The 26,584-nt window shown below is 34.4% G+C and overlaps 1 protein-coding gene and 1 long non-coding RNA gene across 2 annotated transcripts; one reads left to right on the top strand and one right to left on the bottom strand.

Annotated features, from left to right (window-relative positions):
• Window positions 1-4,633: 4,633 nt before the first annotated feature.
• On the bottom strand, window positions 4,634-5,431 carry LOC126706300 (uncharacterized). The gene has a single exon (XM_050405716.1). The coding sequence runs from the start codon at window positions 5,328-5,330 to the stop codon at window positions 4,821-4,823; it is 510 nt and encodes a 169-aa protein (XP_050261673.1). The 5' UTR covers window positions 5,331-5,431; the 3' UTR covers window positions 4,634-4,820.
• A 2,098-nt stretch (window positions 5,432-7,529) lies between these two features.
• Window positions 7,530-10,686, top strand: LOC126713193 (uncharacterized). The gene is made up of 4 exons (XR_007651298.1): window positions 7,530-7,864; window positions 8,834-8,924; window positions 10,009-10,106; window positions 10,427-10,686. It is a non-coding gene; the product is annotated as an uncharacterized LOC126713193 (long non-coding RNA).
• Window positions 10,687-26,584: the final 15,898 nt, after the last annotated feature.

Genomic DNA, 26,584 nt, shown 5'->3' with positions numbered 1-26,584 from the left:
CGGCTTTGTAGGTGAAAATCCATGTGAAGCAGAGTGTATTTGAGACATTATACCAATTTTCTGAGAAAGACTGAAATCCTGCAAATTCCTTTCACAAGCCAACAAGCTTAAATTTTTCAAAAGAATATGAAACAATTTATATGGACTTATAGTAGAAGAAATATCATCACATATCCTAGACTAAGACACAGAATGCTTAAATTTCAATTTATGACAATTAGGACGAATGTGACCACGGACACCACAAAAGTGACAAACAGGAACAAATTTAGGAACATCAGTATTCCTAACAACAAATCTAGTCTCAGATTTTGGTTTTTGCCTCAATAAAGAACAATTTGGCCTAATATGACCAACAACACCACAAAAGTGACAAGTAGGCACAAAAACTGATTTATTATGCTCTCTAACAGTAGGTTTAGACTTAGGTTTAGAAACTTCAGCGCCTACATTAGAACTTTTACCTTTGTCTAACCTAGTAAAATAAGTCTTTTCTTTATTATTCCTCTTAAAAGGAGGGATATAAACTTTCTCAATTTTAGGCTTAAGAGAAACAGAAACACTTCTGTTATCAGCAGCAGGCTTGATACTAGACAAATTTTCAATTTTAGCTATAGATTCAACTAACTCTTGTTCCAAGCTTTTCATCTTCTCATCTTGAGAGGAAATTTGATTTCTCAAAAATTCATTCTTTTTATTAGATTCATCTAATCTAACAACCAATTCCTCTTTCTTAAGATTAGCCAATTTTAACTCTTCCTTGAATTTCTTAGCAATTTTCATAAATTTCAATAATTTCTTATGAAGAGTTTCACAGGCATCAATAAAATCAACAGTATGAGCAAAAACATGATCAGAAAGAAACTTCAAATTATCCATAACAACAGGAGTCAAAGATCAGCTCTTAGATCAAAAGATCTAAAACAAAAGAGCAACCTGCTCTGATACCACTTGTTAGTTTTTAGACCCCTTAAAACCACAATCAAATTAACTTAGAAAATTAGCCAAGTGATTACTTAGTCCAAATTACAAGTTTAGGTTATCACAATCAAACAATCATATCATGCATAGCAGCGGAAAAATAAATAACACAACAATATGATAACCCAGAAAAACCAAACCGGTAAAAAATCTGGGGAGGATTTAACCTAGCTATCCTCAAGGTAAAAAGCAAATCCACTAGAAAGAATCGAAGTTCATACAATAAGACTTACAAACCCCCACGCTCGACTTCTTATTGCTACCCACCAGTAGAACTTACTGACACGACCACGTGCAAGCTCCGAATCCACGGACTCCTTCTTTCTTTGGCCTTTGCAAAACACAAACACTCATATTTGTGACTTTAAGATCTCACTCAAAGGTTTAGCAACACAAACTCTCCTGTTTGTGACTCCAAAACCACCCTTGAAGGTTTAGATCATCAGCACCTTTGATGACTAGAGAAGGCAGCAACTTCTACAATACCGGATCTTGAGATTCTTCAAGGAATAATACCTGTAGAAGACATAAGAGAGCTTTTTAGGAACAAAACCCTAAATACAAAAGAGGCACCCCCTTTTTCTCTCTAAAAAAGCCTCATAAAAACGTGCTTAGGGTTTCCTTTATATACTGGGAGAAGTAGATTAGAAACCCTAATCCTTAATGAGCTTGAACTACTGTTTGGGTTTAATTAAAATTCTGCAGATACGACTTTCGATCGATCGAGCCTATCTTTTGATCGATTGAACCAAACAGATTATGAAATCTTTTTCCTGCAGCTTGTATGTTCTTGAATCTTAACTTGAGTCACCTTAAGCATTGTCTAATAATACCTATAGACTCTAAGATCTATATCTAGACAAGTTTGTGTTCACGATTTGCCAATTGTTCTAAACATTTAAAACCTAACAAAATGAAAGGGGAAAAAAAAAATGAAAGGCACGTGGCACTAGTTTTTTTAAGTTTATGCTGATGTGACAATACATGTGACAGTCGATGTGACAAAAAATAATATTTTATTTTGACCGTTAATCATGTCACCATTTTTCATCCATTACTTAATAGTTAAGACCATTTGACATGATACCAAAAAGTTAAAGACCAAATTGATACATTTAAAATGTTTAAGATTAAATTGAAATATAGTGTAAAGATTAAGGAAGAATGGTGTAGTTTATCCTAGAAACTTTTATTGTTTTAGGAATTTTTATGTGGCTTGGTGCTGAGACAATTTTTATATTTAAAATCTTACTTGCTGCTGTTCCACTTTCGGTTTATCAAAAATCAAACGATGGTCCCACATTTCTACAGCCAAAATGATGTGAAGGAATTAACCTTCTATTGTGGTTTTCACCATTTACACCATTCATAAAGTGTATGTAAAGTGTGTGTTTGATGGTGTGTTTTAGTAAGTTCAATTAATAACGGAGTTTTGTCTGATTCTGTTTTTAGACGGGTCAGATATTATTTTAAGGAGTTAAGGTTCATTTACTTGAAAATTAACGGCAGTTTCACTAAGAAATTTCTGGGATCTTTGGAGCTTAAAACAACTTTAAAGTTAAAGCTAAAATTTTTATTTTCTAGAAAAAAAAAGGTTTATAATTCATTTTTCATATTTTATAAATTTAAAACTTTAAAGCACTATTTATTGTAATATGCTAAACACAAAATACTAAAAGTGCTTTCGGTGAAAGCTCTTGTAGACTGTTTGGATTGAGGGAGAGAAATGAGGAATAGAATAGATTTTACCCAAAATTAGTCTATTTTCAGCCAACTTTACTCTACTCCCTTTCATTCCACATTTTTCCCCCTCATTTTAAATGGGCCCTTAAATATCACAAAAGCTCCATTACATAAAATTTTATAGTTAAAATAATTCTATTTCCTACGTCTATGTCAAATGGACACAACAACTTTTATCATTGAATAAAAGATCTAGATTTGCACTTATTTTACAAAACCAAGCTATTCCTGGGGTAGGGCGAATACTTATGCAAAAAAAAGTAAAGGGTGTATTCATAACCAAGATATTCCTTCTTTTACATTCATGAACAGATTAACATCCAAGTTTTAGGGTATCTTTTACAGTCATGCAACAGACTAGATCATTGCCTTCAAGCGAAAGATTAGGGGGCACACCTTTGGGTTTCAAGTTTTAGCCATATTGTGTTCTACTAGTTTTCAACACATACGTTTACAATTACATGATATGATATAGCATCACAATTCTTATCAAATGTATGAAGGGTATATGTGAACATTGTGAAGTGATATATAACTATCAAATCGGTTTTCAAAAACTGTTTTTTTAAAATTTTCCACATGTACAAACGAAATCAAATCGGTCCTCCACACAAAGTTCACTATTATGTATTGGTCGCAAATGTCCATGAAATAGGTTTGACCAGGAGTGCACTCTTATTACTGCAATGGACACCTGTTTGTGTGAACGGCATTTTGATGACCACTATATATATATATATATATATATATATCAGCTTAGCTTTGCCTAATCATACTGGTTTTAAAGTTTGTCAAAGTGGTCCATATATGGACCATTTCCACTTCTGTAGACATGTGGCTATCAATTTTTTTATCCTAGGCGGCAAAGGTTGGTGACTTGTGAGCATGACATGAGAGCATCTTCCTTGTGATCAAAAGAAATAGAAAATTAACATCTTCATGTGTAGTGGCAATTCCACAAATAACCCAAAAAGATGAAGGAAAGAAAGCAAAATCAGAACATGAAAATTTAAGTGGGAGACCACGCACAGAAATGCTGGGAGGGCCTTTGGTTGCACTTCTTGGAAGTTGCAATCTACATCAACTGCTTGTTGAAGTACACAAGTTTTCTCTTAAAGTAATGTTCTTTTTATTCATTTAGTACCCGAAATGGCAGAACATGGGCGTCTGTGTATACGTTAATTTGGGGTTTTAACACCACTAATGATCAATCCATATAGAAATTTAAATTAGCTTCTTGACAAGTTCCCCCCTCAATCAAAACCCACCAAGGCGAAACAAAAACATGCGAAACATCCCCATCTCCATCCTGATAACAAAATTATCATACAAAACAATCCACTTAGCTACATTGACAAGTGACAAGAGATGGAGCTCTAAAGGGGAAGGATTATATTTAGTGCACCAAAGGGTAGAATTAGGAATTTTTATTTAAGGGGCTGAGTTATGATAATCAAGACAAAGTAGTGCGCGCGCGTGCATGCACACACACATACATACATATATATATATATATATATAAGAGCAAATAAAAAAGAATTAGTCTATAATAATATTGTGAATCACATAATTGAGATTCATTAATAATCAATTAAAAATTCTGCTGCATATTTATCTAAGGGGTCTAAAAATGAAATTTTCAAATAGGGTTCATAGTTAATTCACTTGCCTTAGGAGTAAACCATACTGCTTTGGGGAGGATGTTTGCTAGTTGCTATGTTGCTACCTTTGTTCTCAAGTTTTGAATCTCATTTTAGTGTTTTGTAAGAGAAATTTTGTTGGGAGTAATCCGTAGCACACAAAAAATTTTATAATCTTTTTCACAATAGTTGAGTTGGTAAGTTTTTACTAGTTCTATTTTGGGTGCACCTCTTACAGAATTCTTTCTTACCACTAGCAATCTTTAACACACAATTGTGGGGCCAAGTGTAAGCGTGGATTTGATGATTTGACCCCAATTATTGAATGAAGTTTTTTTCTTTGTTTAGAGAAATGTATGAGTAATCTCTTTCTAGTCCTCTGGAGTAGATTACAATAATGGTAAGCTTTTAACATAGAAGCATAATTTCCTACTTATCAAAAGTAACATAAATTTCCTAAACAACAAAAAAACTGCATGCCTGCTCACTTCCTTCAGGGATGGTCTCCAGCACTGGTCTCCACCTTGACATAGACTCTTTCTGAATCTCCAAGAGCTTCTCCTCCACTGATATTTTCTTGGACAGCAATTCCTCAAGCTGTTGCTTTGTAATAATCACTTTTATTCTCTTTGTACCACTACTTGTGCCCTCCATGCCTAGTGAAGAAGAAGAGTAATCTGAACGAGATAGTGGAAGAAGATAATAAACATGACCAACCTTTAACTCATAATTCAATGGAAGTTGCCGCAATGGTCTTTTTGATAGGCCAATTCCATAACCTGGGAAGTTCATCAAGACATTCTTAACAAGCATAGGCCTTGTGTACTCTAAAATCTTGCCATCAGTTTTCATGACACGTAAAACCTCTTGGTGGTTACACTTGCACATAGGTTTTGGTCCTTTAGGAGCACAAGACATAATGATAGACTTTCTTTTGGGTTTGCCAAGTGCTGAGCAATTTCCCATTGCTGTTGAATGGTTTTAGATGGAGAGGAAGAGGAGGGGATGTAAATAAAGTAAAGTGGGGACGTTATATATTGGGGGGAAATTAATGTGAGAAGTTTTAAGGGAAATGTGATGTGAGCCATCGGCCATATATATATTGGCATTTAGTATATGTAAGGTTTGTTTGTTATGACGTGTGAGTAGACAATGACCTTTCGATTACAATAAAAGGTATAATTATTTACGTGACTCGTTGCAATTATAATAAAATAGTTAAGATGAATGAATGTGAACATAACGTTATTCTAATCAAAACTTATCATTTTAATAAATTGTGAAATTTTATAGTTCTTGAATCCTAACATCGATAAAAATATCGACTTTGATCCATTAAGAGAAAGAACTTGCAACACGCATGGAAAGGGTGAGGAAGAGTTAGTCCAAGTGAAGTCTAAGCTTTGCTTATTTGGTTAATTCCTCTATACAAATTGGCTATACATCAATTCATTCTTTCTTCACTTTTCCCAATTGGTCGTAGTGTGCAAGTTTTAATATTAGGTTATTTTGACTTGATTAGTATATGAATTGCAAATCATGGACCATAAATAGACCCCTTGTGTACTCAATGAGCTAGCCTTACAAAATGTCCACAAGGCGGAATATATTATCTATGGGCTATCTTTTTTGTTTAGGATGACGTACACAAAGCATAAGCAAAACGTAAGTGAAATTAATGAATTCATTCACTGTATATATCCAGATTGTTAGATTTGTAATTGGATTAAATTTTATTTACTCTTTTTTTTTTTTTTTAATATCTTCGATTTTGAATTAGAAAATTAACAATTAACAGTATATATAAATGGCGTGCATGCACTTTGTCACCATCAATTTTAGGGTCAATTGCAATGTTCCTTCAAAGGATCAAATCAAGCAATTTATAAATGATCTTATTGAAAAATACTATCTATTGAATTTGACCACCGCACACCCTTGATGTGATGGTCACTCCACAAGTATAAGTATTTGTAACGTGTAGAGGGAAAAGGCCGGTATTCAAGTCTCCAAGAAGGAGCTTTCACTCATATATACACTTAGATTCGATTAGACTAGAGTAGAATTTCTATGTTAAAATAAAAATAAATAAAAAATAAAACTATCGATTCAACTTGTGCTCCAAATTCACTCATTAAGGGCCCAAATTATTACTCCTATAAATGTTTGCTAACTATTTATTGCCCCAAAAATATTAAAGTGAAATGTTCCGGTTTGCAAACTTGCTTGACATGATCAAAGATCAACCACCAACTGGATTGGCTTGCCTGTACTGTACGCAACTTCCTTGAAGTAGTAAATGACAAAAACTATGAAAGAATTGTATAGCTCGATATTGGGTCCACTCTAATAAGTTTTTAGGACGCTTAGGCTAAAGAATTGTCTTTGATTATTTACTATGATTATGATTATGCCCACCTTAAAAGATTTCGTACACGGTACATAAATAATTTGAAATTTATGGTCTACTTTATAATGATTACCGCCAAATTATTAATAGATATTTTGGCAAAAGGTTAGGATATATATGGCGTCAAGTTGGACTTGACTGACCTGGAGTTGAGAATTGAGACTGATTAGCTCAAGCATAGGGCCTCTACTAAGGTCACCCAAAGATCGGCCCAATTCATCTTAATTAAAACATGACATAGCCTATTTAGGCTCAAAGATTAACAGAGTATATATGTTTTTAAAAATGGTCATGCTAACGAGTGTCCTTAGGGCACTTGTTAACAATCCATTTTAAGAAAATTTTGACATTAATTTTATGAGAAATGAAAAAAGTTGTTAAAACATTAATTGTCATATGATAAGTGAAAATCAAGATTTGAAGCATTTGTCATATGATAAGTATCTTGCTAATTGTCTTAAATGATGGTCTGTGTACATCATCATTGGCCTTGTTTACTTACTTATTTACTCATACGAGTCAGTTGTTTAATTATGACAATGAAGTTATTTGTTTACTGTCTTTTGGATTTGAATTTTGTACCTATATAAAAGAGGGTCATTCTCCAGTACCCCATCTTTTTTTTAGGGGGTACGGTACCCACCTCAATTTTAGCCATTAGATTTATTTGTTTTAATCTTAGCCATTTGTATCATTTTAACAGGATATCAGTTACCGGTCAGTCAGGTTAACATATAAAACCAAAAATAGAAAGAAAAAAAAAATATAGTTCTTCTCTTTCGCATCGCATCTAATCTGAAGCAAGTTCTTCTCTTTCGCCGTCTCTTCTTTCTAACCTTCATCGCTGATGTTCTTGGGTAAATCACTGAATCTATTTGCTGGCATCCTGTTTGGATCTTTGGATTTTGATTTGAGGGGCCAAATCCAAATCCTTTGTTTGGATATCTTAAAAAGAGATGGATTTGGATTTGATCCAAATCCATCCAGGATTTGAGGCATCCAAATACCTTGATTTCAAAGCCTATCATGTTCTTCTTCAAGGAAACGCTCTCTTCTACGTTCTGAAACTGTAGCCACCATCGTTCCCAGGGTTTGTCTCTCTCAATTCATCTTGTCCTCTTAAACGTCTCTATTTGTCTCTTCCATCGATTGTAAATCTGAATCACAAAATATTGATAGGATTGTCTAGGTTTATCTATGCCTCTGTGGGTTCCGTTTGATTTGTTTGTGGGTTTTGTTTGATTTGCTTCTTATTTTTTGTGGGCTTGTATCTACTGGTAAGGATGGGAACTGGGTTGGTTTAGTTTTGTTAAGAAATTGTTGAAATGCAAAGTGTTTGATGAAATGCTTCTATGAGCTGGAATTTCTAGGAGATACTTGTATGAGTCAGTGACACAAATTTTAAAAGTTGTAGCTATAAAAATATTAAAAATACAGACTATAACATGTTTTTTCTTTTCTTTTATTAGACCAAGAAATTATCAAACTCTTAAATTTTGTTATCAATAGTTAATTTAATGTCCAGGTTACATATTCAAAGCATCAATATAACCATTCCATTCAAACTGCATTGCAAATTTTTCAAACTGAATTTATGCGAAGTAAATGATGCAGTCCAACTTGCCACCCCTTTCTCTGACTATAATTTGTATCCATCTAAGTGCTCCATAGTCATAATTTATCATATTCTTAGTTGTTTACAATCTTCATGATGATAATGTAAAGGTGGTACACCATTGTGATTGAATCTTAATCTTGACTGAAGGCAGACATCAGGTAATTTTGTTACTAGCCTGGTCACAAACTCACAATGAGGGATATTCAGAATAAGCTTGTGACAATTAACTCAAAGCCAAAACACGCAAATACTAAAATAACAAGGAGAACTTACCACTACAAAATATAGATAGTTTTCCCATTAAGCTTGCTAAGGTTGAAAGTGGTACTAAATTTCTATTTTTTTATTTTATTTTTTTTCATTTTTCAATGCTTTTGCTTTTATGTGTGTGTGTGTTGGTTGTTTCTTAGATTTGGTTGGTTTCTGTATCAAATTTTACAGGCTCCAGGTATGCTAGGTCGTAGGCTTGGACCTTGGTTAGCTTCAAACTCCTTTGGTTTGTTGTAGAACACTGCAGAGTCATACAGGCAAGGTATACACATATACATGTACATATATTCTTTGTGTTTGTGTTTGACTGTTTTGGTTAGGTTGTATCAGTTGTATAATTGTATTGCTGGAAATGGTGATTAAATTACTAGAATGAGTTAGAAATGGTTTACTGTACTTTGCACTTTCAATTTTGAAGTATCAATTTTATCCCTTGGTCAATCAACAAGTAGTTGTCCCTATTATTAGTGGATTGGATTGTTGTCACTCTTCTAAAGGTACTGAGAAATTCTGAGGAAAATAAAATGCAATCTTTATTGTAGAGTGGCTTGAGTGGAAATTATTTCTTGGATTTTCTAGTTGTGGAAATTCTGTAATTCAAAGTTGTAGAAAAAATAAAAATAAAAAATTTCTCATTTTTCCAAGAGATAATTTCTGGAACCATTTTGGTTATATCTTTTTTTTTTTTTTTTTTGCACAAATTTTGGTTATATCTTTAATGAGACATCTTTGTGTAATATACCTTGGATTTAGAAATCTTTCTCTTTTGATAAGTAAAATGTAATAGCCACTCCTTGGCATATAAAATTTATGAAACATTGAGATGGTATAGTGACTACTCTATTGGCAAGACATTGTAGATTTACAAAGCACGTTGCCATGCATTTACAAATATTATCTTGTTTTAGTTGATTAAGCCAGATATTTTTATGTACAGATTAATATTTGCTAATTAGGATTCTTAGTTGTCCTTGTTATTATTCAGTTGAAGTGACATTAGTTTCTAAGATTGCTATAGTGACATTACATGCATGATTTTTTTTTTTTTTTTTAATTATTAGCTATAGATTCTTATAGTTTGTATTTAAAAAAAACGTAGTAGAGAGGAGATGGAAGTATATGAGGAAGAGGTAATGAGGTGAATTCTCCTAATGCACACCAACCATGTCAACATTCAGTATAAACAAGTTATGTAGCTGAGCCTCATAAAAAATAAAAAAATAAAAAATAAAAAAAGGAGTAGGAAAGATTCATGTCAACATTCCCTAAATACCCTTCCTCCTACCTATATAGTTAGTTGTTCATGTAGTGGCTACATTAATTTTTCTTTTTTATTTAACGTGCAGAGTTCAAGTTCCTAGCCATCAAACCTGGTTCATTCCTTGTCATATCAGCATCCGCTATAGTACCATTGCAAGCACCCTTCCTCAATCCACAAATGGAGGTATGGTAGAAAGGATTTAGTCCCATTATGATTATTTTAATTTATATCCTAAAGTCACTTGCTTTGTTTCTCTTTTGACATAGTGTTTGCAAAGTTCTCAAGAGAATACTAAATTACTAATGTTGGTTATTCATTAGTACCTGGCCTAATTATAGGTCCAAAACAATTTTCCATGCCGAAACAATCATCAAGCTTTTGTATAAGCAACAAATCCAACCAATTGTTTTTTCTTTTAGGTTTGCATTATTAGTTGACTCTGTCCGTATTCACATTACTTGGAAATTTTTTAATATTTTTTCCTTTGCTTTATCAATTTACAGGAGCTAAATTTGGCAATGGAGAGCTTTCTTCAAACCAAATCTCAGTGCATTATAAGTTTCTATAGCTTCTGAGCAACTATTTGAGCTAATTGGCTACAACTATGATCTTTATTTGTAAAATTACCAAGTAGTTGACGAGAAAATTGTTGCAGAAATATTGAATGTAATTTTTAAGTATTGATAGCATCGCATTTTGGCAGACTTCGAAATCTAAAATTATTTTGAAATGCAGTCATAACTTGCGGCTGGTTTGGTGTGTTTTTGCTTTTGCTTGGCTGCTTCATTTTGTTATTTCCTAACAAGAATATCATTAACTATTTTCATTAGAATGCATAATTTATTTGCTTCTCAATTTTACTCTTTCTTTTCCTTCATATTTTGGATATCAAGTTCTTCAAGAACACGCTCTGAGGCCTAAATTTATTTTAGGTTTCAATTTCAAGTTCTTCGAGAAAACACACTAAGGCCTAAATCGTTTTCTTCTTTAGAGTTCATAGCTACAGCATTGTATGGTCTAAATATATAGCTTGTTTGGAATCATTTAAAGGAGCAAATGTTTCCTAACAAATAACGTTTGCTTTGGGTCACCTTTTTTTTCATTGAGAAAATTTAACACCATAAAGGCTCCAAAAAAGCTAAGATGTGTTTGATTAAAATATCAATGAGATGTCAAAAATCATCAAGTTGTCTTGAAAACCTCTAACATGACTGAAATATCTTTACAATCACTAAAAAAAATCCAAGATATCACTCTAACATGGCCAAATTGAGTGGTTTTGATGCAATTTTCAAAATATTTAGTATTTTAATCATTCTAGGTATTTTTAGCGCTACTTTGTTTATTTTCAATATTTTTTTATTATTAATTTTGAAAGTTTAAAAAAGTATTTTAGTCATTTTATAGGTTAATGAAGGTATTTTGGTAATATTTGAGGCATTGGGGTATCTTAGTAATTTTATATATTTATAGGCCTATTTTTTGAAATCCTTAATTTCGATGGTATTTTTGTTAATTTTCAAGTTTATAACTATTTTGGAAAAATTCATTGTTAACATTTTAGTTATTACCAAGATTGTTATGAATCGACAAAAGTACAGTCATATGTGATGTTGGTACTGCCTAATGTGACTAAAAAATAATAAAACTATTGAATATAACAAAAGTATGATCATATGTGATTTGGTACTACCCAATGTAACATTAGAACCAACAAATGTGAGAAAAAAATAAAGGTACCACCAAATATGAAAAAAGTATAATCAGATGTGATGTTAATACTACTCAATGTGATGTTGGTACTGCCTAGTGTGACAATAAAACTATCAAATATGAGAAAAAAATTAGGGAACCATCGAATGTGACAAAAGTACAGTCAGATCTGATGTTAGTATTGCCTAATGTAATATTGGAACTGTCAAATGTGAGAAATTTTTTTTCAAATATGACAAAAGTATTGTCAAATGTGATGTTGGAACTGCACAATGTGAGGATGGAACTGTCAAATGTGACAAAATAATGGTTACATGTGATGTTGGAACTACACAATGTGAGGATGGAACGATCAAATATGAGAAAAAATAAGAGAACTGCCAAATGTGACAAAAGAACTGTCACATGTGATGTTGGAACTACATAATGTGAGGATGTGAAACTGTCAAATGTGAGAAAAAAAATAAGCGAACCACCAAATGTGATAAAAGAACTGTCACATGTGATATTGGAACTACACAATATGAGAATGGAACCATCAAATGTGAGGATTTGGTAACCTGATATAATTCATTGTTAACATTTTAATTATTATCAAGATTTTTATGAATTGATAAAAGTACAGTCATATGTGATGTTGGTACTGCTTAATGTGACTAAAAAGTAATAGGACTATTTTTTTTTTTTTTTTGAGAAGAAAATAATAGTACTATTGAATATAACAAAATGATGATCATATGTGATTTGGTACTGCCCAATGTGATGTTAGAACTATCAAATGTGAGAAAAGAATAATAGTACCACCAAATGTGACAAAAGTACAATCAGATGTGATGTTGGTACTGCCAAATGTGACAATAAAACTCTTAAATGTAAGAAAAAAAAATTAGAGTACCACCGAATGTAATAAAAGTACGGTCATTTTTTTAGGTTCTAAGTATATTTAAGTGATTTTTTAGGTTATGGGGTCATTTCAGTCATTTTTTAAGTTTCAATATCATTAAGTTATTTTTTTGGTTTAAAGGGTCTTGGTAGTTTTAAAGGGTTTCGAATGTATTTTGGTCATTTTCAAGTAGTATGGGGTATTTTTGGTCATTGTTTTAGGTTTTTTTGTTATTTTGATCATTTTTATGTTTTAGGGTAATTTCTTAAATTTTTGTAGGTTTTAGGGTCATTCGGTCATTTTTTAGGTTCTAAAGGTATTTGGATCATTTTTTAGGTTCTAAGGGTATTCTGGTAATTGTTGAGGGTTTCGGTGGTATTTTGGTCATTTTCAAATTTAATGAGGTATTTTGGTCATTTAAGTTTCATTGGTATTTCAAGATTTTTTTAAGGTTTCATGGTCATTTCGGTAATTTTTAAGGTTCAATGGGTATTTCAGTAAATTTTTAGGTTTAAGCTGCATTACGGTTGTTTTTTAGGTTCTAAGGGCATTATTGTCACTTTTTAAGTTACAAGGTTATTTTAGTCATTTTTTAGATTTCATTGTCATCTAGGTAATTTTATTTAGTATCCAAGGGTATTTTGATAATTTTTTAGGTTTAGAGGGTATTTCAGTCATTTTTTAGATTTTAGGGTCATTTCGGTCACTTTTTAGGTTTTAAGGATATCCCTATAATTTTTTAGAGTTTCGTGGTTATTTTGGTAATTTTCAATTATTAGAATGTGTTTTGGTTATTTTAGTATATTTAAGGGTATTTTGGAATTTTAGAAACTTTAGGAGTATATTTGTTAGATATATTTGTTAATTATTAGGTAATTTGGTGGGGTTGGGTTGGGTTGGCTACGCCCATATGTAATGTTGGTACGGCTTAATGTGACAATGGAACTGTCAAATGTAAGTAAAAAAAAAGAGAACCACCGAATGTGACAAAAGTACAGTTATATGTAATATTGGTATTGCTTAATATGATGATGGAACTGTCAAATATGAGAAAAAAATTAGGATATCACCAAATGTGACAAAAGTACGGGTAAAAGTGATCTTGGTACTACACAATGTGAGGATAGAATCATCAAATGTGAGAAAAAAATAAATGAACCTTCAAATATGACAAGAGAACTGTCACATATGATGTTGGAACTGCACAATGTGAGGATGAAACTGTCAAATGTAAGGAAAAAAAAAAAACCACCGAATGTAACAAAAGAACCGTCACATATGATGTTAGAACTGCACAATGTGAGAATGGAACCATCAAATACGAGAAAAAAATATAGGAACCACCAAATGTGACAAAAGAACTGTCACATGTGATGTTGGAACTGCACAATGTGAAGATGAAACCATCAAATGTGAGAAAAAAGTAAGAGAACCACCGAATATGACAAAAGAACTGTTACATGTGATGTTAGAACTGCACAATGTGAGGATGGAACCGTCAAATGTGAGGAAAAAGTAAGGGAAACGTCAAATGTGACAAAAGAACTGTCACAAGTGACATTGGAACTGCACAATGTGAGGATAAAACCATCAAATGTGAGAAAAAAGTAAGGGAACCGCCAAATGTGACAAAAGAACTATCATAAGTGACATTGGAACTGCACAATGTGAAGATGAAACCATCAAATGTGAGAAAAAAATAACCTGATATAGCAGGTTACCTAGTAGTGGGTACCGTACCCCCTTTTTTTTAGGGGGTACGGTAGAATTACCCTTGTATTAGTTGATGCAGAAATCGAGTAATCAAATACATTATTTCATAAAAAGATTAGCTGATGCAGAAATCGAGTAATCAAATACATTATTTCAAGGTTTGACCATTTATTAGTATGAATTATACACAGCCATAGGGGAATGCTTAAGGAAAACTAAGGTTAGAAAAACCCCGTAGGACTTTGTCAATGTTTCCAATGCTTAAGCCTAAGCCAAATTGTTATAATCTAATATCACACACTTTTATATACACTTTATTACAATTATTTAACGTGATACATTGTGAGTAGTGGAAAAAAATGTAAATTCGCGTGATAGTGACAGACAACAATCAATCACAACCTACCACGTTAAAAAAAAAAAAAAAAAAAAAAAAATTGTGGCAAAAGAGTATGTTATTAACATTATTTATCGGAGCAAGACTTAAGTACAGTATTTAGTTGCTATTTCTTAAATTTCTCTCTTAATATTCTGTCATGTGGCTTTTTTCTCATGAATAGAAATGTATTTTTTAAGTTAAGTAACCACATAACAGAATTTTAAAATGAGATCCTAAGAAACAAAATAACACATAAGATATTGTATTTGTACATAAATTTGGTCCAATTTACCGAGACGTCCATTGCATTTAAAGTTCAGTGGAGAGCAATAATGTCCTAGCCCCACAGGCCACCGACTATAAAGAAAACGATAGTTGACAAGCTTTTCTAACAGTGATTGGCATTTGGCATTAAATTTAATCATTTATTCATGGATCTTTTGTTTTTCTACAAGTGACGAAAATGTTTTAGCCCAGTGAGCCTAACCTTCTCTGATCTCCTTGACTTGATTTGTGACCAGAGATTGTTTGGGTCCATTTCTCTCCATTTTTGTTCACTAATGAAGCTGTTATTTGGCCCCAAAATAAAAAATCCAATTATTATGCTTTATTCGTCATCGTCCCAAAAAATGTTTAAAAAATTATTTTTATATTCATCATATCCCATTCAATTATTTTTATTTCTTTTAGTTTAAGAAAATTAATTTGGTTTTGTAATTGTTATTCCTTAACCTACATAATTAACTATTAAAAATTTCTCCTCCTTGTAAAAGCTCTTTTTCTCATAAAGATGAGCCCTTCTTACCACACTGCACTCTTGGTGGTGGTGGACATGGATTTCAAATCCTTAGAAAGACTACAGAAGATCTCCTTAACAGAGGAGGAGGAACTTGAAATCAAGATACGAGTGCACCATCGCAAAGAAATTTTGGAAGAGTGCACCCTTAGCATTCTAGGACGCTTTTTGAGCGATAAACCGGTCAATCTTAGAGCGGCAAAAAACTTGCTTCAAACAGTATGGCGAATGGGCAACGACCTAAAGATAGTGGAAATGGGGGAAGGACTTCTCCAATTCAAGTTCTCGTTGGAAAGCCAGTTGAAGTGGGTTATCGAGAACGGCCTTTGGTGTTTTGATAACCACTTACTTGTCCTTAGGAGATGGGAGAAAGGAATGACTGCAATGAACGTTTCTTTCCCCAAGATTCAACTATGGGTTCAAGTATAGGGTTCGCCTTTTGACTTGATGAACGCATAGGCAAGTAAGGTGATAGGTGAGGGGCTTGGGGACGTTTTGGACGTGGATGTCAAGGCATTTACCTCAGACCAATCACGCTTCCTTTGAGTAAGGGTTGATCTACCACTGGATAAAACCGTTGTGACACGGAGCCCTGGTGATTAGCCCGAAAAGAGATAGGGCATGGGTAGGACTCAAATATGAGAGAATTGTGGGATTATGCTACTCATGTGGACGATTGGGACATGAAATGAAAGCTTGCACTCACAGACAACCAAGCGATAACGCCGCAGCCAACGCTGAGACCCCATATAGGGAGTGGCTGGAAATAGGTGGCCGACGGCGCATGGAGGAACCCTCTCAAGGCAGTGGCGGCACACAGTCTAGGGCTTCACCCCAAGAAGAAAACCCTAGTAAGCTAGCTACAACGACGGTTACAAACTTGGCAACCCCAGCGGATATTGCGATACCAAAATTAAACCGCGACAAAAAAGGAAAAGATGGAGTAAAGACGGAAACGGAAACGTAGTTAATGTGCGTGGACCAATTTCAAAATTCTGATATTGAATGCACTGATAAGGTAACCAATGAGTATGAGGGATACAATCCCATGAATTTAGCACAAGCCCAGGTCGAAAGGAAGGACATGCATGAGCAATCTGACATGGCTTTGGAGGTGGAGTCAGACCTTAATATCCACAAGAGTCCCCATGTGACTAGCATGAGTCCTAACTACACCAGGCAACCTAAGTGGACTAGAATTGTATGCCCACAAAACTATGACAACTTTGATATTGATGGGAAATCAAAAGCAACAGAGGGCCGAAAGAGAGAACATGCAGACTGCAGACTAGCAACTGAACTTGACGAAACCAAGGATGGGAAATGGATCAAAACTGTGGTGGACCTTCCTTACCCAATTATCTCAACGGTGGAGGCTGCGTTGCGACTCCGCCAACCACAATGATCATCATAAGCTGGAACTATCAGGGGCTTGGAAACCAATGGGCAATGGATGTACTCACTAATTTGGTGAGAAGTAAAGCTCTCACCATTCTGTTTCTTATGGAAACAAAGCAGTCGATTGTAAAGATGACGAAAATTTGTGGTGGTCGAAATTTCCAGTTGGTTTTTGCAGTACCTAGTGATGGAAAGTTTGGGCATGTTTTGGAAAGCGAACTGTAACCTCCACATACAAACTTTCTCTCCTAACCATATTGATGCACATATTTTGAATGAGAACCAACAACCATGGCGATTAATTGGTTTTTACGGTTACCAAAAAAGTAGTCGCTAGCATGAATCTTGGAGATTGCTTAAACACTTGCAGGCTAGGTCTTCATTGCCATGGGTTTGCATTGGTGATTTTAATGATATACTCCACTCAGATGAGAAGCAGGGCTGACTACCCAAGCCTTTTGCACCAATGTTAGCCTTCAAAGAGACACTCCTGCAATGTGGGTTGGAAGATCTAGGGTACCAAGGATATACTTTCACTTGCCGTAATGGCCGACCAGGCAATGCTTTTGTTGAACAAAGATTAGACTAAGTGTGCACTACCGCGAAGTGGCAAGACCACTTTATCCATGCCAAAGTTTTCCATCTGTAGGTAGTATCTTTTGATCATGATCCAATTCTCTTGAACACTCACTATCTTACCCAGCAGGTTCGGTCTCAACGAAAACGACTCCAATGTTTTGAAGAACGGTGGGCGTCACATGAAGGTTGTGAAAACATAATAAGGGAAGCTTGGACACAACACCATCCGGTGGGTAGCCTAATGTTCCAATCTTTCAAAAAGATTAAGTTTTGCCAAGGGCAGCTGGTAGCTTGGAGCCGGGACATCTATGGCAACACAAAACATAGGTTGGAAGCGAAGCAAAGTGCACTTAAGGAATTGGCTGGTAGGGGGTACGGCGACAACTTGGAGGAGATCAATAAGGTGAGGGGGGAGATAAATGAGATACTCCATCAAGATGAAGTCTCAACGGCAACGGAAAAACCAGATTAATGGATGATAATAGGTTGTGGATAACGGAGGAACCAAATATTAGGAGGGTGGCAGAGGATTATTTCCAAAGAATTTTCTCCACCTCTCACTCGAGCAACATGGATGAGATTCTTGAGGTAGTGGACAAGGTAGTAACGGATGGGATGAACTAGGACTTGCTTCGGCCTTTTGTTGGGGAGGAGGTACGTTGGGCCTTGTTTCAGATGCACCCGTCGAAATCGCCAGGCCCGGATGGGATGTCACCTTTCTTCTTTCAGAAATTTTGGCATATTATTGAAGTTACGGAGTTAGTGCTGTCAATTCTAAATTCAGGTCATGTCCTTAACAAGATGAACTACACACATATCCTACTCATCCCCACGAAGACAGACCCTCAATGTATGGCAAATTACCGACCCATCAATTTAAGCAACATGGTGAGTAGAATAGTTTCAAAATTTTTGGCTAATCGAGTTAAGCCTATTCTACCTAACATCATTTCAGATTCCTAAAGCGCTTTCGTACCAAATAGACTGATCTCAAATAACATCTCAGTAGCGTAAGAGATGCTGCATAGATTAAGGAATAGAAGACAGGGCAAGGTTGGCCACATGGCAATTAAGCTCAACATCAGTAAAGCATACGACCAAGTTGAATGTAAATTTTTGCGCAAGATAATGCTCAAAATGGGGTTCTCGGACAAGTGGGTAAATCTGGCCATGCAAGGTGTATCCTCAACAAGCTATTCGGTGCTCATCAATGGAGAGCCTCAAGGTTTTATCCATCCAACACAAGGAATAAAATAGGGTGACCCGCTGTCACCATATTTATTCCTGTTTTGTGTGGAGGGACTTTCGAGAATGCGCCGCAAGTCCATTGAAGCACAGCACACACAGGGCATCATGTCTTGCCAAAACGAAGTTACAATCTCTCACTTACTTTTCGCCGATGATAGCCTACTCTTCTACCCAGCCACCTCGACTGAATGGCGTCGTCTACTCCACATACTAGGCACATATGAGAGAGCTTCTGGCCAAGCCATAAATCAACAAAAAATGGCATTATTCTTCAGCCCAAATACAAATAAAGGAATACGAGAAAGGATTCGGAACATGCTCAATGCTCAGATAGTGACTGATTTTGAGAAATACTTGGGCTTGCCAATGGTGGGAGGAAAGAACAAGGTGAATACATTCAAAGAACTGAGAGAGAGAATAGCAAAGCGAGTCATTGGATGGAAAGAAAAAACCATTTCGAAAGCAGGAAGAAAGGTCTTCATCAAATCCGTTGCGCAAGCCATACCGACATATTCGATGAGCCTCTTTAAATTGCCAAAGAACCTTTGCAATGATATTAACTCTATTATTGCAAAATAATAGTGAGTACAAACGAGTGACGAGAAGAAAGTACATTGGATAAACTGGAAAAGGTTATGCAACCCAAAGCAAAAAGGGAGGACGGGTTTTCGGTATATATATGCTTTCAACTTAGCCATGCTATCCAAGCAAGCGTGGAGGCTAATAAACCAACCAAACTCTCTATTATGTAAAGTATACAAAGCTAGATACTTCCCTGCATGCTCATTCTTGGAGGCAGAACTGGGGTGCAACCAGTCATACATGTGGCGGAGCCTATTGCAAGCACGTGATGTAATACTGGAAGGGTCAAGATGGAGAGTAGGGAGTGGAACCTACATAGACATTGTGAACCATCAATTACTGCCTTGAACTACAAGCTTTCGTCGAGATGGACCTCGACCAGTGAAGGTTAGAAAACTAGTGGATGAAGACACAAAGCAATAGGACAGGAATAAACTAGCCTACTGGTTTGAGGACCACACAATTGTAGATATTTTATGCGTCCCAGTGACAAATTTGCATGCAAATGATGTACTGGAATGAAAAGAAAATAAATCTCAGGTATTCTCAGTAAAGTCAACATATGGAGTAGCACTGAGGTTGCTTAACCTGTTAAATGGGGAGTACTCTTTGGCTGCTGCAGATGAACACTTGTGGAAGTCAGTGTGGTCCCTAAATACCCCGCCAAAGGTGAGAAATTTTCTGTGGAGAGAATGCTCGAACATTTTGCAAACCCAACACAACCTGCAAAAGAAGAAAATGCAAATAGACCCTATTTGTGCAGTGTGCCAACAGCAGAGTGAAACAATGAAGCATATATTATGGGAATGCCCCCTGGCCAAGAAAGTATGGGCACTAGTTAGGGGACATGTCCAAAAGAGTAATACTCAGATCTCAGACTTCTTCATGCTAACATGAAGTATGCTCGTGAGGCTCACGTGTACGAAGATGGAACAATGGGCTATGAGCCTATGATAGCATGGAACATATGGAATTCACGTAACAAAATTTGTTTTCAAAACACCCACACTCGCCCAGATATTATTCTTTATGGTGCCACATCTCTTCTACATGAGTACCAAACTCTAGTAGCTACCCAACAGACACATTAGGCCATGGATGGGCTATTTTGCTATAGTGTAGTCACATGTATTGTTTTTTATCATCTCCTTTCGACTGCTTTGTTGTAGGGTAGTTTAGATGGAGTGTTTTTTTTTTTTTTTTTTTTGGGGTCAGTTTCTCTAGCTTGTCCTGCTGCGAGGCTAGGGTGTAGCCTTCTGTGGCTGCAGGACCCATTATTATACTTCTTGTACCTTTTTCTTTATTTAAATATACCGATTCTATCATCTTAGTTGAAAAATAAAATTAATTACAACTAGCTTTTTCACATGCGCTTCACACTTGCTGAAGGAAACCCTTTTTTTTTCTTTTTTTAAACATATAAGTGCTTGTGGGGTATGAGGGATGAGGGTCGGGGTTCAAATCTCCAGGAGAGAGTTTCACACACATATACACTTAAATTAGGTTAGAGTTAAATTTCTATCTTATATATAAAAAAAAATTATTAAAAAAAAAAAAACACTAATGTTATAAACATGTAATAAATCATGGGAGATTCTAAAATATACATTTAGTAATGAATTCATGGACAAATTAAAATTGTTCAATTTACTTATATGTCCTCTTTATTATTTGCATCAATCCTTGTATAATAAAAAAGTGCCACATTTTAGCCAAATAAGTCAAAAATTTACCTACCTTAGATCAGTGACGGAGCCACTTGAAGATCGAGAGGGGGACTTGGCCCCTTCAAAAAAAAAAAAAAATTAAATGGAAATATCCTAAATAGTTTGAAAATTTTTAAATAACCTTATCATTTTGGCCCCCTATACCTGATAATTTACATATTTAAGAAAGTTTAAAAATAAACATAATTTTCATTTAAATAAAATACAATCCATAAATACATATGTTAACAAATTACAATAATTAAACCTTCAGCATCTTTAAAATTAATACATAAGTATTTTTAACAATTACCTCAACAAATAAAAGGGAAAAAATTCTAATTTTCATCCCAACACATCTAGGGCTTACTTGTACCATAGCAGTAGAATAATTGAAAAATCAGAAGTTTTGTTGATGTGCCACACCACCAAGTCCCCCACACAGTTGTAGAAACATTTTGCCTCATACATGTGACTCTCTCTCTCTCTCTCTCTCTCTCTCTCTCTCTCTCTCTCTCTCTCTCTCTGTTGGCCTTGACGTTTGCCTTTTCCTTCTTCTTTTTTTTCTTTTCAGTTCTTTCCTTTTCCCTCCCATTGGTGCTGTAGTTTGTTTACAATATAAAAAGTAAAAGTTTTGTACTATGTGACTAAACTAGACAAGAAAGAATGAAAGATTAAACCTTCTATGGGCCTCTCATCCCTAACTGTGCAATGCTCCGTGCCCCTAATTGATTGGGACCCCTTGTTTTTAACTCTTTCTCAGGTACTTTGCATTTGCTTTCTTTTGATTTTTTTTTTTTTTTTTTTTTTTTTTTGAGAAATGCTATGTCCACAACATTTTCACAACAAAATCTAAGTGGCAAGTTGTTACAGGTTGTTATTGGTGAAGGCAAAAAAGTAATCTTAGTGATAGATTCAAATAATAACCAATAAGAACTAACCACCTATGATTTGTTGTGAAAATATTGTGGACATAACACTTCTCTTTTACTTTACTTTTTATTTGCTTTCTTTTTTATATTCCTTATAATATATTATTTATTATTATTGATGATGGTGGAAAATCAGTATGCTGAATACTCTAGGCTTCAACGACCAAGGACCCTCCTATAGTTAAGTCAATTTTCTCTCTATGACTTAAGTTTAGTGAGTGGATGAATAGTCGAACATACCTTGGTTTAGTGAGGATTGATCCCTTTTATAGAGAGTTTGGAGTGGGTCTACTTGTTAGGTGCCACTAACATCGTGGGAGATGTGTAGACTTAATGGGAAGAGTTGAGCGAATTTTAAGGGATTCACCCCACATTCCGAGATGAAAGATAGTGGTCTAACCATTTGAGATTATGGAAAAAGTTCAAAAATTTACTAAGTGTTTACTGGTCATCCATATCTTCCCATGGTGTGGACAACCATAATCTCTTTGGACAATTGGTGACATGTTTGGACGTTACTGGTCTTGGAGGACCATTAGGAACGAAGAATATTTGTTGTAGATCACTGTCAATTATAATAATCAATATATTATATACCGAATGGCATTATAAATTATAAATGTACTTGATTAGTTTATTAAAATATACAGTATATATTAATATATTAACATTTCATGGTTGATTAAAGATATTAAATTGTTATGCCAATCTTGTCTCATGATTGTTTAATTTTAATTAAATACACTTTTGTTTATAGCACATATTGAGTTATGAAGTATTGTACATTACTATTTTACATTTCATACACACACACACACACACAAAAATTATATATGCCCCCCCAAGATAAATTCCTAGCTTCGCCACTGATTTTTTTTTTTTCTCAAGTTGCACGATTTAAAAATAATTTAAAACAAATTTAAATTCTATTCATACTAAAAGTATATTATAAAAAACTTCCAAACTTAAATCCCACACATGACACAACCCAAGTTTTTGTTTCTGTTTTTTTTTTTTTTTTTTTTTTTCCTCAAGTTACATCTTATTAAATTAATATTTTATTAGAATATTAAGCTACAAAGCTCTTGACTAACAAATCCATCTTACTTATTGTTTTTTGCTTCTGAATTTGCATACAGGATATTATGCCAAAGGAAGTTTACTATAAAGAAGCAAAACAATACACTTATTTAAGTTCTTAGTTCTCTTATGTAAATTTTTATTTATTTTTTTATATTCTCAAATCTTGAACTCTTTTGTGTATGTTTTGATTTTCAATTTTGGTTATTATATTTAATTTGTGAATGTGTTAATTTTTTCAATTAGATTATCACTAGGAAAAAATTGATATTGAGGAATTATTTTGTTTTTTTTTGTTTGTGTTGTTTTTTTTTTTTTTTTTTTTGTGCTAATATTGTTTGTGCTGGTTAGGACATAGATTAAACATAACCCAAATAGGAATGATCAAACTCATTTCATATCTTATATTAATAAATTAACACAAAATACAAAAAGAATTTTAAATTATAAAAATAGATAAACACTGATAAGGTCTAAACTCTAAATAATCAAAACTTAAAGTAATTCTTTTTAGGCTAAATTTCAAAATTCATCCTCTAAATTTCACTACCTTTCATTTCAGGCTTCTAAGTTTTCCATCTGTCATTTAAGTCCTTTAAGTTTCAAAACACCTCAATTTAGACTTCCGTTATCTTGTTATCCACTCCAACCGGTAAATTACCAAAACTACATCGTTTTGCCCTTAATTAAAATTTTTATTCTTATTTTATTATTTATTATTTATTTCCTAAAAAACATTAATTTAAAAAAAATCCAGAAACTAGAAACAAAAATATTCAATAAACCCACCCTTCCAGTAAAATCAATAAATAAAAATTTAAAAAAAAAAAACCCACCCCCAAAATCGCACCCTAACCCGAAAATTGAGAGAAGAAGAATGAGAAGTAGACTGAGATTAAGAGGGAGAAGGAGAATGAGATTGAGTTGTATAACTCCTCCATGAACGACAGCTACCATAGGATCCATGGTGAAGTTCCCACTCACGAAGTTGTCTGGAAACTTGCCTGTGATGATGAGTCTGGCAATGAGTTCACTCCACTGACATTATCTACAAGAAAGCCCTTGGAGAAGGGACAGCAAAGGTCAAGCCTTTTATGGAATTGAATTTTCAAATATGTTACTGTCTCACAGTGCTTAATGGGTTCTACCTGGCAAAAGATTGGGAATGGGGGTGGGGTTTCTTTTTTTCAATTTTACGGAGGTGGTGGGTTTACCGAATAGTTTTTTGTTTTTAATTTTTTATTTTAGGAAATAAATAATAAAATAAAAATTAAATTTCTAATGAAGGGCAAAATAACGTAGTTTTGGTAATTTAACAACAAGAGTGGATGGCAAGATAACGGAAGTCTAAATTGGGGTGTTTTGAAACTTAGAGGACTTAAATAACAAATGTCAAGTTTAGAAGACTGAAATGAAAGGTAGTGAGACTTAGAGAGTCAATTTTGAAATTTAGCCTTCTTTTTATTAAAATTATTTACTTATTTTATAATTTATTATTACTATTTATTAAATAATTTAGTTTTAATTTTTTTTAAATTTTTTTGAACTTACACAAAAAAATTCCACAATAAAAATGCTCTAAGAGCATTCACATCAGTTCTTCTATAATACAAAAAGCTATGAAATTTACACAATCGTGCTCCAAAACCTCCCACACTAGTGGATGTATAAATGTGCATATTTGCACATTTGCTACAGTAACTGTATATATATACACAGTTACTGTAGTTTTGCATTATTTTTTTCTTTTCTTCTCCCACGTTTGATCTGCTGTCTCTCTCATTTTCTTCTTTATTTCTCTATCTTCTTTCTTCCTTGTTCTGCTGATACAAGTTGACCACCACAAGTAAATATGATGTAGGCCCGTCGGTATGTCAGGAGCTCAAAATCATAGCCAATCAAGCCTATCGGTGGATAGGGTTGCTTCGGTTTTTGAGCATCTAGTTGTGGAAGGATTTTGGCTCAGTTGATTTGTGCAATGGGTTGATTTGTGTAATGGAGTGGATCAAGCTATGGAGAGAGAGAGAGAGAGAGAGAGAGAGTTGGGTTTGGAAAGGAAGAAGAGAATGGTAGTGGAAGAGGAAAGAAGAGTCCTGGGATTGCATTCGAATGAACCTATTTTCTAAGTGTTAAGGGGGAAATTGATGTCCTCGAATGAAATTTGGGGAGGCCAAGCCGAAACTCAATGTTGGGCTCTAAGATGAAACCCAAAGGGGTTATTTGGCATGGTGATTAGCAAGAATCCAAAAATGTAGGGCTGGCCAGGAGGCAAAATGGCAGACTGCTCATCCTAGGATTTGGCTATAAAGGGAAAATTTTCTCTTAGGGCTGCCTCGCTTCTTTGGGCAATATGACACATGGATGAATATTTGGGTAATCTCGCATTAAATGCTAAGATTTCTGAGGTTGTGTTGAGCCAATAGGATTAAGGCAAGTATTAAGGAAGAATCTTGGTGCCGCAACTAAGATTTGGGTCCTAGGAAGTAGGATTTAGCACCCCAAGCCAGGTTTCAAATTTTGGTCCTACTGTAGAGGATTCCACTGGAGATCCCTTTATACGCTCCAAACCACATTTTCCCAAATTTTTCCCTTTAGGATTCATGGGCTTGGCACATGAACCAATTCTTGAACATTTTTGGCTTTTATAGAATTGATTTGTTGAGATTTGAGTAACTTGGTTATGGCTTCCTTCCATTGGAGATAGAGCTTTGAGGAAGATGATGAAATCCCATTACCCATTAGATTTTAGCTATTAGTACAACATCTGGACATTGTTCATGTTAGGGAGACAAGGGCAAAAAGTTGATGGGACAGCCCGTAGTCCATTCTTAGAGATTTGGTTGTCCCTTGAGGAAATCTCCAACTGAACCTTAGTCAAGGCTGAACAAGAAGGAAGCTGGCTGGCTGGTTCAGTCCTCTGCCTTGGCTGGAACTTTGGATTGGGCTTGTTCACGTGGGTTGGACCCTTTGGCTGGGCTGTGCTTATGTCCTTTTTCTCTAGGCTTGTTCTCCTTCTATCACATATTTGGACCTACAAAATGGACATCATTGACACAATTGCCATGGGTTTTCATCCCTCATGGACTCTTATTGTTAAAGGATATTAAATGTAGTTTGGGTTTTGATAGATATTTGTAATGTATCTTTGGGCAATGATTTGTAATATTTAAAATGATAGCATAAGCTTAATTATTTCAAAATGCTTTGTAAATAATATTTATTATTTTGAAATGATGAATTTCATATCATAAGTAATGTTTATGGTTCCCAATAATCATGTCATAATTTAAATGATGAGCTTGTAGGATGAATAATTATCATGGAATTATGAATAATGACCGTAGAATAATCATAATTTCCCATGAATTTGGAAACATATGAGCATTCAAGCTTTTTCAAAACAATTGTGGTTATGGGTATAGGTAATTCAATCATATGGTATTTCCCAAGTATTAACAATATTGGATTTTTCACTAAATAGTACTAATATGAGTCAGGCTTTTAAACATCACCAATGAGAACTGATCTCTTAACGTTGCCAATGAGAATTGGGTTTTTTGATATTGACAGTAAGAACTAGGCTTTTAATGTTACCAATGAGAATTTGGTTTTTTAATATTGTCAGTGAGAACTGGGCTTTTAATGTTATCAA

Source organism: Quercus robur, chromosome 2, assembly GCF_932294415.1.
Source record: "Quercus robur chromosome 2, dhQueRobu3.1, whole genome shotgun sequence".
Taxonomy (NCBI): domain Eukaryota; kingdom Viridiplantae; phylum Streptophyta; class Magnoliopsida; order Fagales; family Fagaceae; genus Quercus; species Quercus robur.
Note: the sequence above shows the minus strand (reverse complement) of the source record. Positions and strands in the feature narration are given on the sequence as shown.